The 12,101-nt window shown below is 47.7% G+C and overlaps 1 protein-coding gene across 1 annotated transcript in view; it reads left to right on the top strand.

Moving 5' to 3' along the window:
• The first annotated feature begins 3,353 nt into the window (after positions 1-3,353).
• The window catches only part of TLX2 (T cell leukemia homeobox 2), a 37,520-nt gene continuing 28,772 nt past the window's right edge, over positions 3,354-12,101 (top strand). Inside the window, exon 1 of the mRNA XM_068265982.1 lies at positions 3,354-3,744. Coding sequence (XP_068122083.1) covers positions 3,354-3,744 — 391 coding nt within the window. The remainder of the gene's footprint in view (positions 3,745-12,101) is intronic.

Raw genomic sequence — 12,101 nt, 5'->3', positions numbered from 1 at the left:
GGTGAGCAGAGGACTTGAGCAACCAGTTTTCCCAAAGTCTTTATTGGAATAACCTTCTGGAATAGAGTCTACCTGAGCTACACCTACATGAACAAGCTGTGAGTGACCTGAGCAGAAGATAATGGACAATTTACTTGGAAATAATACTGTCCCAGGAGGACACAGCATACACCTGATTTCTGCCCTACATTAAATTCTATACCTTCTGGCCATTGGTGGATTCATTTTACACCTGCTACGCCTGTCACTGCAGTCCATCTCAGTCTGTAGTCCAAATCTTCAACCCAAGACAGCCTGTCCCATTGTCCTACACCCCAACACAGCCCATATTCCAGCCCTGTGCCCAGACACGACCCAAATCCCAGTCCTGCTCTCTCAACACATCCCAAATCCCAGTCCTGCACCCCAACACGACCTGAATCCCAGTCCTGCACCCCAACACGACCTGAATCCCAGTCCTGCACCCCAACACAACCCAAATCCCAGTCCTGCACCCCAACACGACCCAAATCCCAGTCCTGCTCTCCAACACGACCCAAATCCCAGTCCTGCTCTCTCAACACGACCCAAATCCCAGTCCTGCTCTCTCAACACGACCCAAATCCCAGTCCTGCTCTCCAACACGACCCAAATCCCAGTCCTGCTCTCCAACACGACCTGAATCCCAGTCCTGCACCCAACACAACCCAAATCCCAGTCCTGCACCCCAACACAACCCAAATCCCAGTCCTGCACCCAACACAACCCAAATCCCAGTCCTGCTCTCCAACACGACCCCAATCCCAGTCCTGCACCCAACACAACCCAAATCCCAGTCCTGCTCTCCAACACGACCTGAATCCCAGTCCTGCACCCCAACACAACCCCAATCCCAGTCCTGCTCTCCAACACGACCTGAATCCCAGTCCTGCTCTCCAACACGACCTGAATCCCAGTCCTGCACCCCAACACAACCCCAATCCCAGTCCTGCTCTCCAACACGACCTGAATCCCAGTCCTGCACCCCAACACAACCCCAATCCCAGTCCTGCTCTCCAACACGACCTGAATCCCAGTCCTGCACCCAACACAACCCCAATCCCAGTCCTGCACCCCAACACAACCCCAATCCCAGTCCTGCTCTCTCAACACGACCCAAATCCCAGTCCTGCTCTCCAGGACAACCCAAATCTCCTCTCTGCACTCCAACACAGCCCATATTCCAGTCCTACTCTCCCACAGGCCCCAAATACCAGCCCTGAACCCCAAAACAATCCGAATCCCAGCCCTGCACCCCAAATACCATCCAAATCCCAGCCCTGCACCCGAACACAGCCCATATCCCAGCCCTGCACCCTAAGACAGTCCAAATCCCAATCCTGCTCTCCAGTACAGCCCATATCCCAACCCTGCACCCCAACACAGCCCTTATCCCAGTCCTGCTCTCCAACACAACCAAAATCCCAGCTCTGCACCCTCAAACAGACCATATACCAGTCCTGCACCCCAACACAACCCAAATCAAAGCCCTGCACACCAACGCATCTCAAATCCCAGCTCTGTACCCCAGCACAGCAAATTTCCCAGCCCTACACTCAACCACAACTCGTATCTGGGAACTGTACCCTTGTTTCACAAGCTGGCATAAACCTAAATCTGCACTCTCAGCAGAAATGCACCCCAATAATCTGTGTCCCCAACCTTGCGTCCAACAACCCAACTCACCTAATCCAGCACCCTAATATATCTCCACCGGACTATACCCTAACAATACAAAACTCTCTCTGCTGCACCCCAATAATGTGTGTCCCCAGCCGGCTTCCAACAACCCAACTCACAGAAATTTCCGTTACCAGCAAATGAACATAGTTCCCATGTAAATACAATTGATATGATAAGTACTGTATTCTTAAATGATTATGTTCCACTGCAGTGTAAAAATAACTCCTATCATTACTGCTAAACCACATGACTAGTTCCATAGCTTTATGTGAGAAGTAACATTCAAATATTTAATGTTCACACCTAAAATAGCTAACCCACCTAAGCCCACCTCTGCAGCCATGTAAAGCTGAATATTCCCCTGCTGAAATCCCAGGAGAGCTCATTGAGCTGCATCTGCTCCAACCAGAAAGCCCAGGTCCTGAGGTCTCTGTCCTACGACACCTGATAAAACGAACATCCTACGAATGCTGCAAACTGTGCGCCATGAATGACTTGTGCCGTCCTTTCTCGTATCATCAAACCAAATATTGTTCCTCTGCATTGCACCCCAGAATAGGCAGCCTCATCCACTCTGTGACACAGTAAGTTTCTTGTACAACAAAATATCTAGTGTGGCCTCCCCGCCAAGATAACCTTTCTTTAGTATACTTCACCCAAAACGCACAACTTAGACCATTCCGCATGATAGCACTCTTTCTCTGCACCCCAAAAGGAGCCAGCTTGGACTCCAGAACAAGAATGTTTGCCTGCTGAGAGCCTCAACCAAAATTAATTGTTTTGTTCATTCCTCAGGACACCAAGCTTTCTCCACAGCTGCTCAAATGGACTTTAGAGTCACTATCTTCTTGTGCATGTTACCCCCAAACCACTAGTTGTCCATTTTACCTTAAAGCGGCTACTCTTCTTCTGTCCACATACCCACACAACATCTAGTCCTTGGCTTCCCAAATCCCATGCTCCCCAAACCCTCTTCTGTTCACCGCACCCCAAAGCCTCTGGTCCTCACTGTATCTTCAGACATGTAGATTGTTCTACTCCTTGAGATGGACATTTTTATCTGTATCACAAAACAGTGATTGTGGCTGGAACAGAGAGATTACCTCTGTTCTTTGTAATGTAGGCAAACAAATTTGGTGTTTTGTGTACTGAACTCCCCAGACACGGTCTCCTGTGTGCCCCATAATGTCATGCTCTCACAACACACTACAGAAAATGACAGCTAGTCTTGATGGACACGTACCTCAACATTGACAGTTTCCAATCACTACATTCCAAGAAGATGGATCAGTAACTCAACATAACGAGCCTTCTCTGCAATGTGTTCCAAAGACAATGATTTGGCTTTACTCTGCAAACTGAAGTAATGAGTGAGTTGTACACAAAGCGTGAGATAAATATTGTAGCTTGCTACACACCAGAAGACGGGAATCCTTCTATCCCGAGGCCAGACGTTCTTCAGCTCTTGGATTTTATTCCCTTAGAGATCCAGTATAAACATCTTGTGGATGAGGCACATTCATTGAGCAATCCCCCTCCCAGCTGACACCTTCCCACCCTTCATATCACAACCTCTCTGAGCACAACTCAGCCAACAAGAGGCGAGGACCCCCAAACGTCTCTGTCTTCTTTTTCCTACAAGCTGAGGATTTATGGATCCCCTGGAGATGGCACAGGACACACACGGCCACCATGAGCCTATCAGTTTTGGCATTGATCAAATCTTGAACAGCCCAGAGCAAACCATTGGTTACTCTTATTCCCGGACTAGTGAACAGGAACCCCATGGAGCCAGTGCCTATTGCACCATGTACAGTCCCGGGAGCTCTTCCTACAGCCTCAACATGAGGATGGATGTCAGCATGAATGTCAATGTCAGGCCAGCTGGGGTCATTAGGGTGCCAGCCCACAGGCCTGTTCCCCAAGTGGGGTCCAACCAGGGCCCCACCACATTGTCCAGTATTGGTGGAATGTCTGGCCTACCAGGACTCTCCTTCCCCTGGATGGACAGCAACAGGAGGATGCCCAAAAACCACGTAACAGGTAAGGGTTAAGTAGCCAGGAAGGGAAGTGGTCAGCACATAATAATCCTACTAATATAATAAATGGGAAAGTTCGGATGTTTGGATGTTTGTTACTCGATCACGCAAAATGGCTGAACGGATGTGAATGAAATTTGGCACACACATAGTACACTACCTGGAATAACATATAGATTTGTTTAATTTCAATGCAAATTGATGACAAAGACCACAAAGCTCACAAACTAGGTCTTTGTATAATTGTGTGTTAGGGTTAGAGAAAGTGGGCGGAGTCAAATACAAATTTCACTGGAAAATGTAAACTGCAGCCATTCTTACACTGTTAATGGTAGGGATCTCAAACTTTGCACAGTTGGTTACTGGGTGACTGGGATAAATATTCAAAAAGTGGGTGGAGCCTACAAAGCCAGTTAAAATTCACCTATCACTCAGGGTTGCCAACTCATCCCTTTAAATACGGACACATCTAAGTTATACAGGTTCTGGGGCTTCTCACACATAATCAGTTCCTAAACTGCATCTAACTAGCCACAAGACATGTATAATTCATAAGCGTCCGTATTTAAAGGGATGAGTTGGCAACACTGCTATCACTTTTTAAACATCCAAACTTTCCCATTGATAATATTAGTAAGATAAGATATATCCACAATCACTAACCTTTTAACATCCCCTTTACAAATTCCAATCAATGTCCACTCAAGTCTTCGAGGAATTGGGAACAAACGTTTGTATTTGATCAGATAGCTGTTGAGTTAGTAAGTATACTAAGCAAACAAACAACCTTTGAAACAAAATCTTAAAAAATCCTACATGTTTTTGCCCTGTCCTAGCCCAGATATTAATCTCCATCTTATACTTAAAAATACTATTCCAAATCTTCAAGGGATCATCTAATATACTGCCCATTCTTTCATAAACATAACATTGTTAGCTCGATTTTTCAGTTCTTTGAATGGAATGATCGATTTTCCTCCCGGATTTAGAAATAGCAGCCACTGTCTGTAATACAATGAAAAAGCAATGAAATGTAGTCATTGTTTTTAGGGACAAATCTATGAAAAATGTTATGCAATAATCCATACACCTGAATCCATAACCTGAAATGTGTAGTGTATCCGCTAGTATATCGCCTTTCAAACCACAGCCACAAAGATCAGATCTTCCTGCCTGACAAAGTCCGGAGGAACATGAAAAACTAGCTAATAAAATGATTTAACCATAGTGAGAGGAAGCTATAAGCTCTGCTTTATTTGCTGCCATCTGAAGATCTTCCATGTAGGAATTCAATAAGATTCTCTTCAATCAGCCCATGTTCTTTTACTTGATCCAAACAAATCAAAACTGAAAGCTTCTGATTGGAAGATCACCACTGAAAGCTTCTGATTGGAAGATCACCACTGAAAGCTTCTGATTGGAAGATCACCACTGAAAGCTTCTGATTGGAAGATCACCACTGAAAGCTTCTGATTGGAAGATCACCACTGAAAGCAGTGTTTTGTGCAAATTTCTACCTTTCTAAGTCATTTTCACATTAAAAATGCCATTTTAAATTTCGATGAAAATAATCTCAAAAATAAATGTTATTTTCCGAATAAGGTCAAAGGCAGGGCCGGTTTAAGCAACAATGGGGCCCCAGGGCAAAATAAACCTGGGGGGGCCCCCAACAGATACCCCGGAACAAAAATCGTCATTATGGGACCTTTTTTTGCAGCTGGTATAGTCAGGGTGTGAAGCCCCAATCGGTCGGAGCTCCACATTCTGGCTACCCCAGCCTGCATGGGGAACAAGGGGTTAAAAAGTTTCAGGAGGGGGGACCCCACATAATTAAAAAAAAAAAATTCCCACACTCTAAACATAAAATGTTTGGGGGGAAAATAGGAAAAAATGCCAGGGATCTTCATACAGCCATATTGCGGCTGTATAGCGACCTCTGGCCAAAGCGCTGCGGCTGAGTATAGACCCCCTGGAAACCCCGTCAGGAAATTTATTGCGTTTTCGTTTGACACATGTAAAATTACACTACCGTTAGGTTTGCTACTAAAAGTGACATTTACCGCATTTAAAAGTATACTTTTTTCCTTCGAAACTTTAAAATCGATTTTCTCAAAAACTATAAGGTCTTTTTGAAAAAAAAAATGTTCCCCCTTATTCCCAGTGATCTCCTTAACATATCCTCCAAATTTAGGGTTTTTAGCATTTAAGGTGGATTTGCTATTAACCATTAAATTCGGCTGGTTTTTAAATGTGTATTTTTTTTCCTTTGAAACTTTAAAATCAATTTTCTCAAAAACTATAAGGCCGATTTGAATTTTTTTTCCTCTTGTAGCCACTGGGGGCCCCTACAAGCTCTGGGGCCCTGGGGCAATTGCCCCCTTTGCCTCTATGGTAGCGCTGGCCCTGGTCAAAGGTAACACATTTTTTTGCTATGAAAAATTACAAAAAAAGGCAAAATATTGTTGTTGTTTGTTTCGGTGAAAATTTGCAAAAAGTGCAAAATCATTTATTTTTTTGGCATGTAAATAAAAAAAAAATTAAAAAAAAGTTAAAAATCAAAAGGATTATAAAATGCTGGTTGGAGAAGTGGAATATGAGCTATAGTGGAAACGGTGATAACATCGAGTATTTGGAATAATGGATAGAATCCCAAACTGAAAGGCCATATTTATAAATATGATTACATGTCGTAGGTCTCCGGTTCTGAGGAAGCCATAGTCATGTTTGTAGAGAGGGCGGAGCCACTTCAGGGAATTCAGGTAGCCACCATTGTGCCATGTTTTATGTTTGGTAAAAGCAGACACTTGGGGAGCCATCTTGGCAACTTGATAGCAAAACTAGATGACTTGGAGGGGGAATAGTGTTTTAAACAGTGGGCGGAGACAAATACAAATTTCACTGGGAAATGTAAACTGCAGCCATTCTTACACTGGTAATGGCGGGGTTCTCACACTTTGCACAGTTGGTCATTGGGTGACTGGGATTAATATTCAGAGAAGTGGGTGGAGCCTACAAAAGACAATCAAAATTCACCTATTGATTTTCAAGGGGAATATGTAATTGCTGCCATTCTTGCACTGTTAATGGCACAAGCCTCAAACCTGGTACAGTTGGTCATTGGATGACTGGGGTTAAAATTTAGAAAAGGGGGTGGAGCCACAAACAGCCAATCAGATTTGTTTAATTTCAATGCAAATGATTGATGCCAAAGACCACAAAGCTCACAAACTTGGTCACTGAGTAATCAGAGGACAGTATGCAGAGGACAGACTCAAAAGCGGCTGAGGAGAAGCTTGTCAACTCAGAAGCTTCTGGGCCATACAAAACCTCTTCAGTTGGTGGAGGGAGGATAATCTCTGCTGGGCTTTCCTCTTGGTGGAGGCGGTGATGGCCTTTCAGCTCAGGCCATTGGAAATGGTTGTGCCCAGGAGGTGGATATATTATTTATAATTCCATCCATGCCACCAAGGTGGATTTGAGGTGGGGTGGAGGCGTGCTTCCTAAAATCCACGATCATCTCACCAGTATTTGCGGTGTTGAGGACCAGCCCATTCTCCCTACACCAGTGGGAAATACCATCAACCTGGTGGCGGTATGCCTGCTCATCATTTTTGGTAATGAGGGCAACTATGGTGGTGTCATCAGTGAATTTGATTACTTTGACAGAGCTTACCATGGATCTGCAGTTCCAGAACAGGATCAGTGACAGGACGCAGCCTTGTGGGCAGGGGTGCCTCTAGTCATTTTGTCACTCCAGGCGAGAAAACCTGTGGCGCCCCCCCCCCCTAAACCCCTCCCCCCCAGGAAAATAGTCATAATGCAGCATCGTTTCACCAGAACATAATCATAATGCGGCAGTGTTTCATCAGAAAATAATAGTAATTATCGTAATTCAGAATCGTAATTCACCAGAAGATAATCTTAATGTGGCAGTGTTTCACCAGAAAATACACTTATTGCATCAGCAGTTCACCAGAAATTAATCATAGGGCAGCAGCGTTTCACCAGAAAATAATCGTAATGGGGCAGCGTTGTCAGAAAATAATCGTAATGTGGAAGCGTTTCACCAGAAAATACACGTAATCCGAGCAGAGGGAAAGAGTAGAGAGGGAGAGGCAGCATAAGATGTAAGAGGGGGGTAGAGGAATAGAGAGGGGTAGAGACAGCATAAGATGGAAGAGGGGGGTAGAGGAACAGAGAGGGGGAGGGATAGACAGCATAAGATGGAAGAGGGTGCAGAGGAACAGAGAGGGGTAGAGACAGCATAAGATGGCGGAGGGGGCAGAGGAACAGAGAGGGGAGAGGGAGAGACAGCACAGCACTAAAGCACAGGTTTACAGCTTTACCAGCCTACAGCCTAACCAGCTTTCAAAGAAAACTCTAGTATGAAAAGAGCAGGGCACATTCTAGCAGTTATAACAGTACTGGGAGTCTGCACACAGGACAGGGAGTGTTCTTAGCAGCCTGCCTGCATACCTTCTCTTCTGCCTGTGCATGCAGCTTATCATCTGGAGCAGAAACTTCCCTTCTCCCGGGCTGTGCTGCTGTCTTGTGCGGGGGCGGGGCTCCAACACGGACACATCACATTCTTCTCTCTGTGACTGCATCTGTCCCCTGGCTGTCTCGCTCCAGTGTCTGTGTGCAGCCAGTGACACAGGTGGGGGGTCAGACTGTCGGGGGCATAAGCTGGCTGGCCGCTGGCTCCTGGTTTGACTGGCGTGGGGCGGAGATAAAGGCTGGGCCACATGAGGTAAACACTTTACCTGTGTGGCTACTGAGAAGAAGGGGAACGGCTTTAAAGGGAACCTAAACTGAGAAGGATATGGATTTTGCCTTTTAAAATAATACCAGTTGCCCAGTTCTCCTGCTGATCCTGTATCTCCAATACTTTCAGCCACAGCCCCTAAACAAGCATGCAGATCAGGTGCTCAGACTGAAGTCAGACTGGATTAGCTGCATGCTTGTTTCAGGTGTGTTATTCAGCCAATACTGCAGCTAATGAGATCAGCAGGGCTGCCACTCAACTGGTATTGTTTACAAGGAAAAATCCAAATCCCTCTCAGTTTAGGTTCCCTTTAAAGAAGGAGCCTGACAGAGAAGAGCAGTATTGATTGCTCTATTGGCTGGGGAGAAGTGGAGGTGGAGGCACTGCTGAGCACATGGTAGCGTACCGAGCACCGGGGACTGAGTCGGGAGGTAATATAATATATATATAAAAAAAAAAACATGGTCACGGTAGCAGCGGCGGGGAATGCGCCTCACCACCTCATGGCGCCTCACCACCTCATGGCGCCTCACCACCTCATGGCGCCTCACCACCTCATGGCGCCCCAGGCAACCGCCTATACTTGCCTGGTGGGTGAGACGCCCCTGCTTGTGGGGCCCATTTGTTGGTGACCCTGGGTTGTGAGGAGATAGCATCTAGCTTGACAACTTGGGACCTGTTTGTGAGGGAAATCTATGATCCACCTGCAAAGAGTGGGGTGGAACCCAGCAGGGCCGGACTGAGGCAGAGGCGAGAGAGGCTCCAGCCTCAGACCGCAGTATAGGAGGGGGTGCAGGGCGAGCCAGAGGTGAGAGAGGTTCCAGCCTCAGGGCGCAGTGTAGGAGGGGGCGCAGGGCGAGGCAGAGGTGAGAGAGGTTCCAGCCTCAGGGCGCAGTGTAGGAGGGGGTGCAGGGCCGGGCCGAGGCAGAGGTGAGAGAGGCTCCAGCCTCAGGGCGCAGTGTAGGAGGGGGTGCAGGGCGAGGCAGAGGTGAGAGAGGTTCCAGCCTCAGCGCGCAGTATAGGAGGGGGCGCAAGGCCGGGCCGAGGCAGAGGTGAGAGAGGCTCCAGCCTCAGGGCGCAGTGTAGGAGGGGGTGCACAACTCACTCAGCTATCATTCCCCTATTGTGTTTGAAGCAGAGAGAAATAAGAAAATGGGATACATGGCAGTGACTGTGAGCCAGATAACTAGAGACTAAGTGTAACGATTGGTGTCAGCACACAGAGAGAATCTGATTATTGATGATCTGCAGAATCATCAATAATACAGATGTATACCTGATTATGGATGATCTGCAGAATCACTAATAATACAAGTATGACTAACCTCTGGACACCTAATGAAGTGTAAATGCTTGGTGCAACTGTAAGGCTATCTTCCGTGGAGCGAAAGACACAGAGACTACTGCAGCCAGTGACCACCTGAGAGTCAGGCGGCCTCTGGCTGTGTAGGGACTATCTCTTTGAGAGGAGGAGATAATCTTGCAGTCAGTGATTCCCTGATGGGTTGGAAATCAGACTGTACAGCAGCCAAGGATTCCCAGATGGATTGGGAATCCGACTGTACTGCAACCAGTGGACTCCTGTGGGGTAAAGGCCACTGTCTGAACTGCAGGAAGGACTCTCTGAGGAGCAGGAGGTCCTTGCAGCTAACTGACACCTGGTGGATTAGTGTCACGGATAGTACAGACAGACTGATCACTCGAGGGATGAGTGACCGTCAGATGGGTCAGACAGGCCAGGTCGGCAACACACGAGCAGATAATGTGCAGTGACAGAAGCTGATTCGGTAACCGGGTACAGGCAAGGTTGGCAACTAGTAGACAGATAGGCAGAGGTACCGAATCAGTAAGCGAGAGAGAGGTCAACAGAGCCAGAGGTCATAACAGATATCAAGCACAATCCTAGTCTGAGGTGTGAGGTCCTTGGTCTCGACACCCGGGAACTAGTCTATAGAATAACACCGTATCCTAAGCTTGGGTGTGATGTCCTTGGTCTCAACACCCTGGAACTGGTCTAAAGTATAACACAGAGATGACAAAGTAAATGACAAGAGCGGAATCTGGCTAAGTGTGAATTCCCAGTTCCAACTGGTTCTAACACACTGTAGGATCTGACTGAGGTCTGAGTGCTCACACGTGAGTATTCGCAACGGCAGACCACCAGCAACTGACAAGGAAGATCTATATATACTACAGCGCTCCGCAGCGCCGCCCCCAGCCACTCAGCCGATCAGGAGTTCCGCTGGGATCAGCTGATCGTCCTGATCAGCTGATACCTCTCCTGCTGGCATAAAGGTCCTGTCTTCTGGCGCGTGCGCGCGTAGCTCTATCCTTTTATGTGCACTAGAAGGCCCAGGTAAACCAGACACATGTTGCTGTGCGGAAACCGCCGGTCTGAACGCGGAGACAGCCGCCCCGCCGCCAGACCACGGCATCTCCGCTATTCATTACAGTACCCCCCCCCCCCCCCCCCTGAGAAGTGGACTCCGGACACTTCCCACCCGGCTTCTGGCGCGCGCGCATAGCTCTCCATCTGTGTGCACTAGAAGGCCTAGGCAACCCAGACACATGTTGCTGTGCGGAAACCGCCAGTCTGAACGCGGAGACAGCCGCCCGCCGCCAGACCGCGCGGCGGCATCTCCGCTATTCATTACACTAAGGTGTTAAGGGCCCTGGGGTGCCTCTTAGTCCAATAGCAACAATCAGTGTGTGACGGCTGGGGTGGAAGGGAAGGGTGGGGGCGCACTTTAGTGTCTCAGCCTTTGGTGCTGGAGGACTTTGTCCCAGCTCTGGACCCCAGTTTCTCCTGGAGTATTTGGTGGCTGATGGTATTATACACCAAGTTAAAGTCATGGAGGAGGATCCTAGTGTATAAGTCTGGTCTATCTAGGTGATCATTGACAAGCTCCAGGCAGATGCTAATGGTGTCATCGGTGGACCTGTTCGTTCTGCATACAAACTGGTACAGGTGCAGCAGGGCCTCTGTGGAGAGCTTAAGGAGGGGCAGGACCATACTTGCCAAAGTTTTCATGATGATGGATGTAAGAGCCACTGGCCTTAAGTTGTAGTGGTAAGAGACTCCCTGCTTTTGGGGGAAAGGAGTGATGGTGGACCTCTTGAAGCCCATGGGGACTTTGCCCCCCTGAAGGGATTTGGTGAATCTTGCAGATGTTGTGGAGGTGGAAGTTGCAGGACTTTGTGAGGTTTTGGATGTGGGGAGTGAAGGAGAGTGCGGAGTCCAGGGTGACACCCAGACAGCGGGCTTGAGAGGTAGGGTGAATGGTAGTGTGGTTAACAGTGACCTGCACATCTGGGAGGTCCAGGGATGGCCGGGGTGGGAAGATCATACATTTTGTTTTGTCTAGATTTAGTTTCAGGAACCTAGCGGACATCCAGGAAGGATGGCTGATAGGCAGGAGGAGACCTTGATAGTGGTGAATAGAGATGGGCCGAACTATTCACCTGAGGAATAGTTCACAGCGAACAAGGGTTGTTTGTGTTTGCCCCCTCAGGTGAATACATGCAGTGCTCGATTCACCCCCTATACATTTTAATGGAGCCAAACTTGGACCCCTCACCCCAGAGTCAGCAGCCAC

Source organism: Hyperolius riggenbachi, chromosome 1 (assembly GCF_040937935.1).
Source record: "Hyperolius riggenbachi isolate aHypRig1 chromosome 1, aHypRig1.pri, whole genome shotgun sequence".
In the NCBI taxonomy this organism is placed as follows: domain Eukaryota; kingdom Metazoa; phylum Chordata; class Amphibia; order Anura; family Hyperoliidae; genus Hyperolius; species Hyperolius riggenbachi.
The sequence above is the reverse complement of the archived record's forward strand: the minus strand, read 5'-3'. Positions and strand labels throughout refer to the sequence as shown.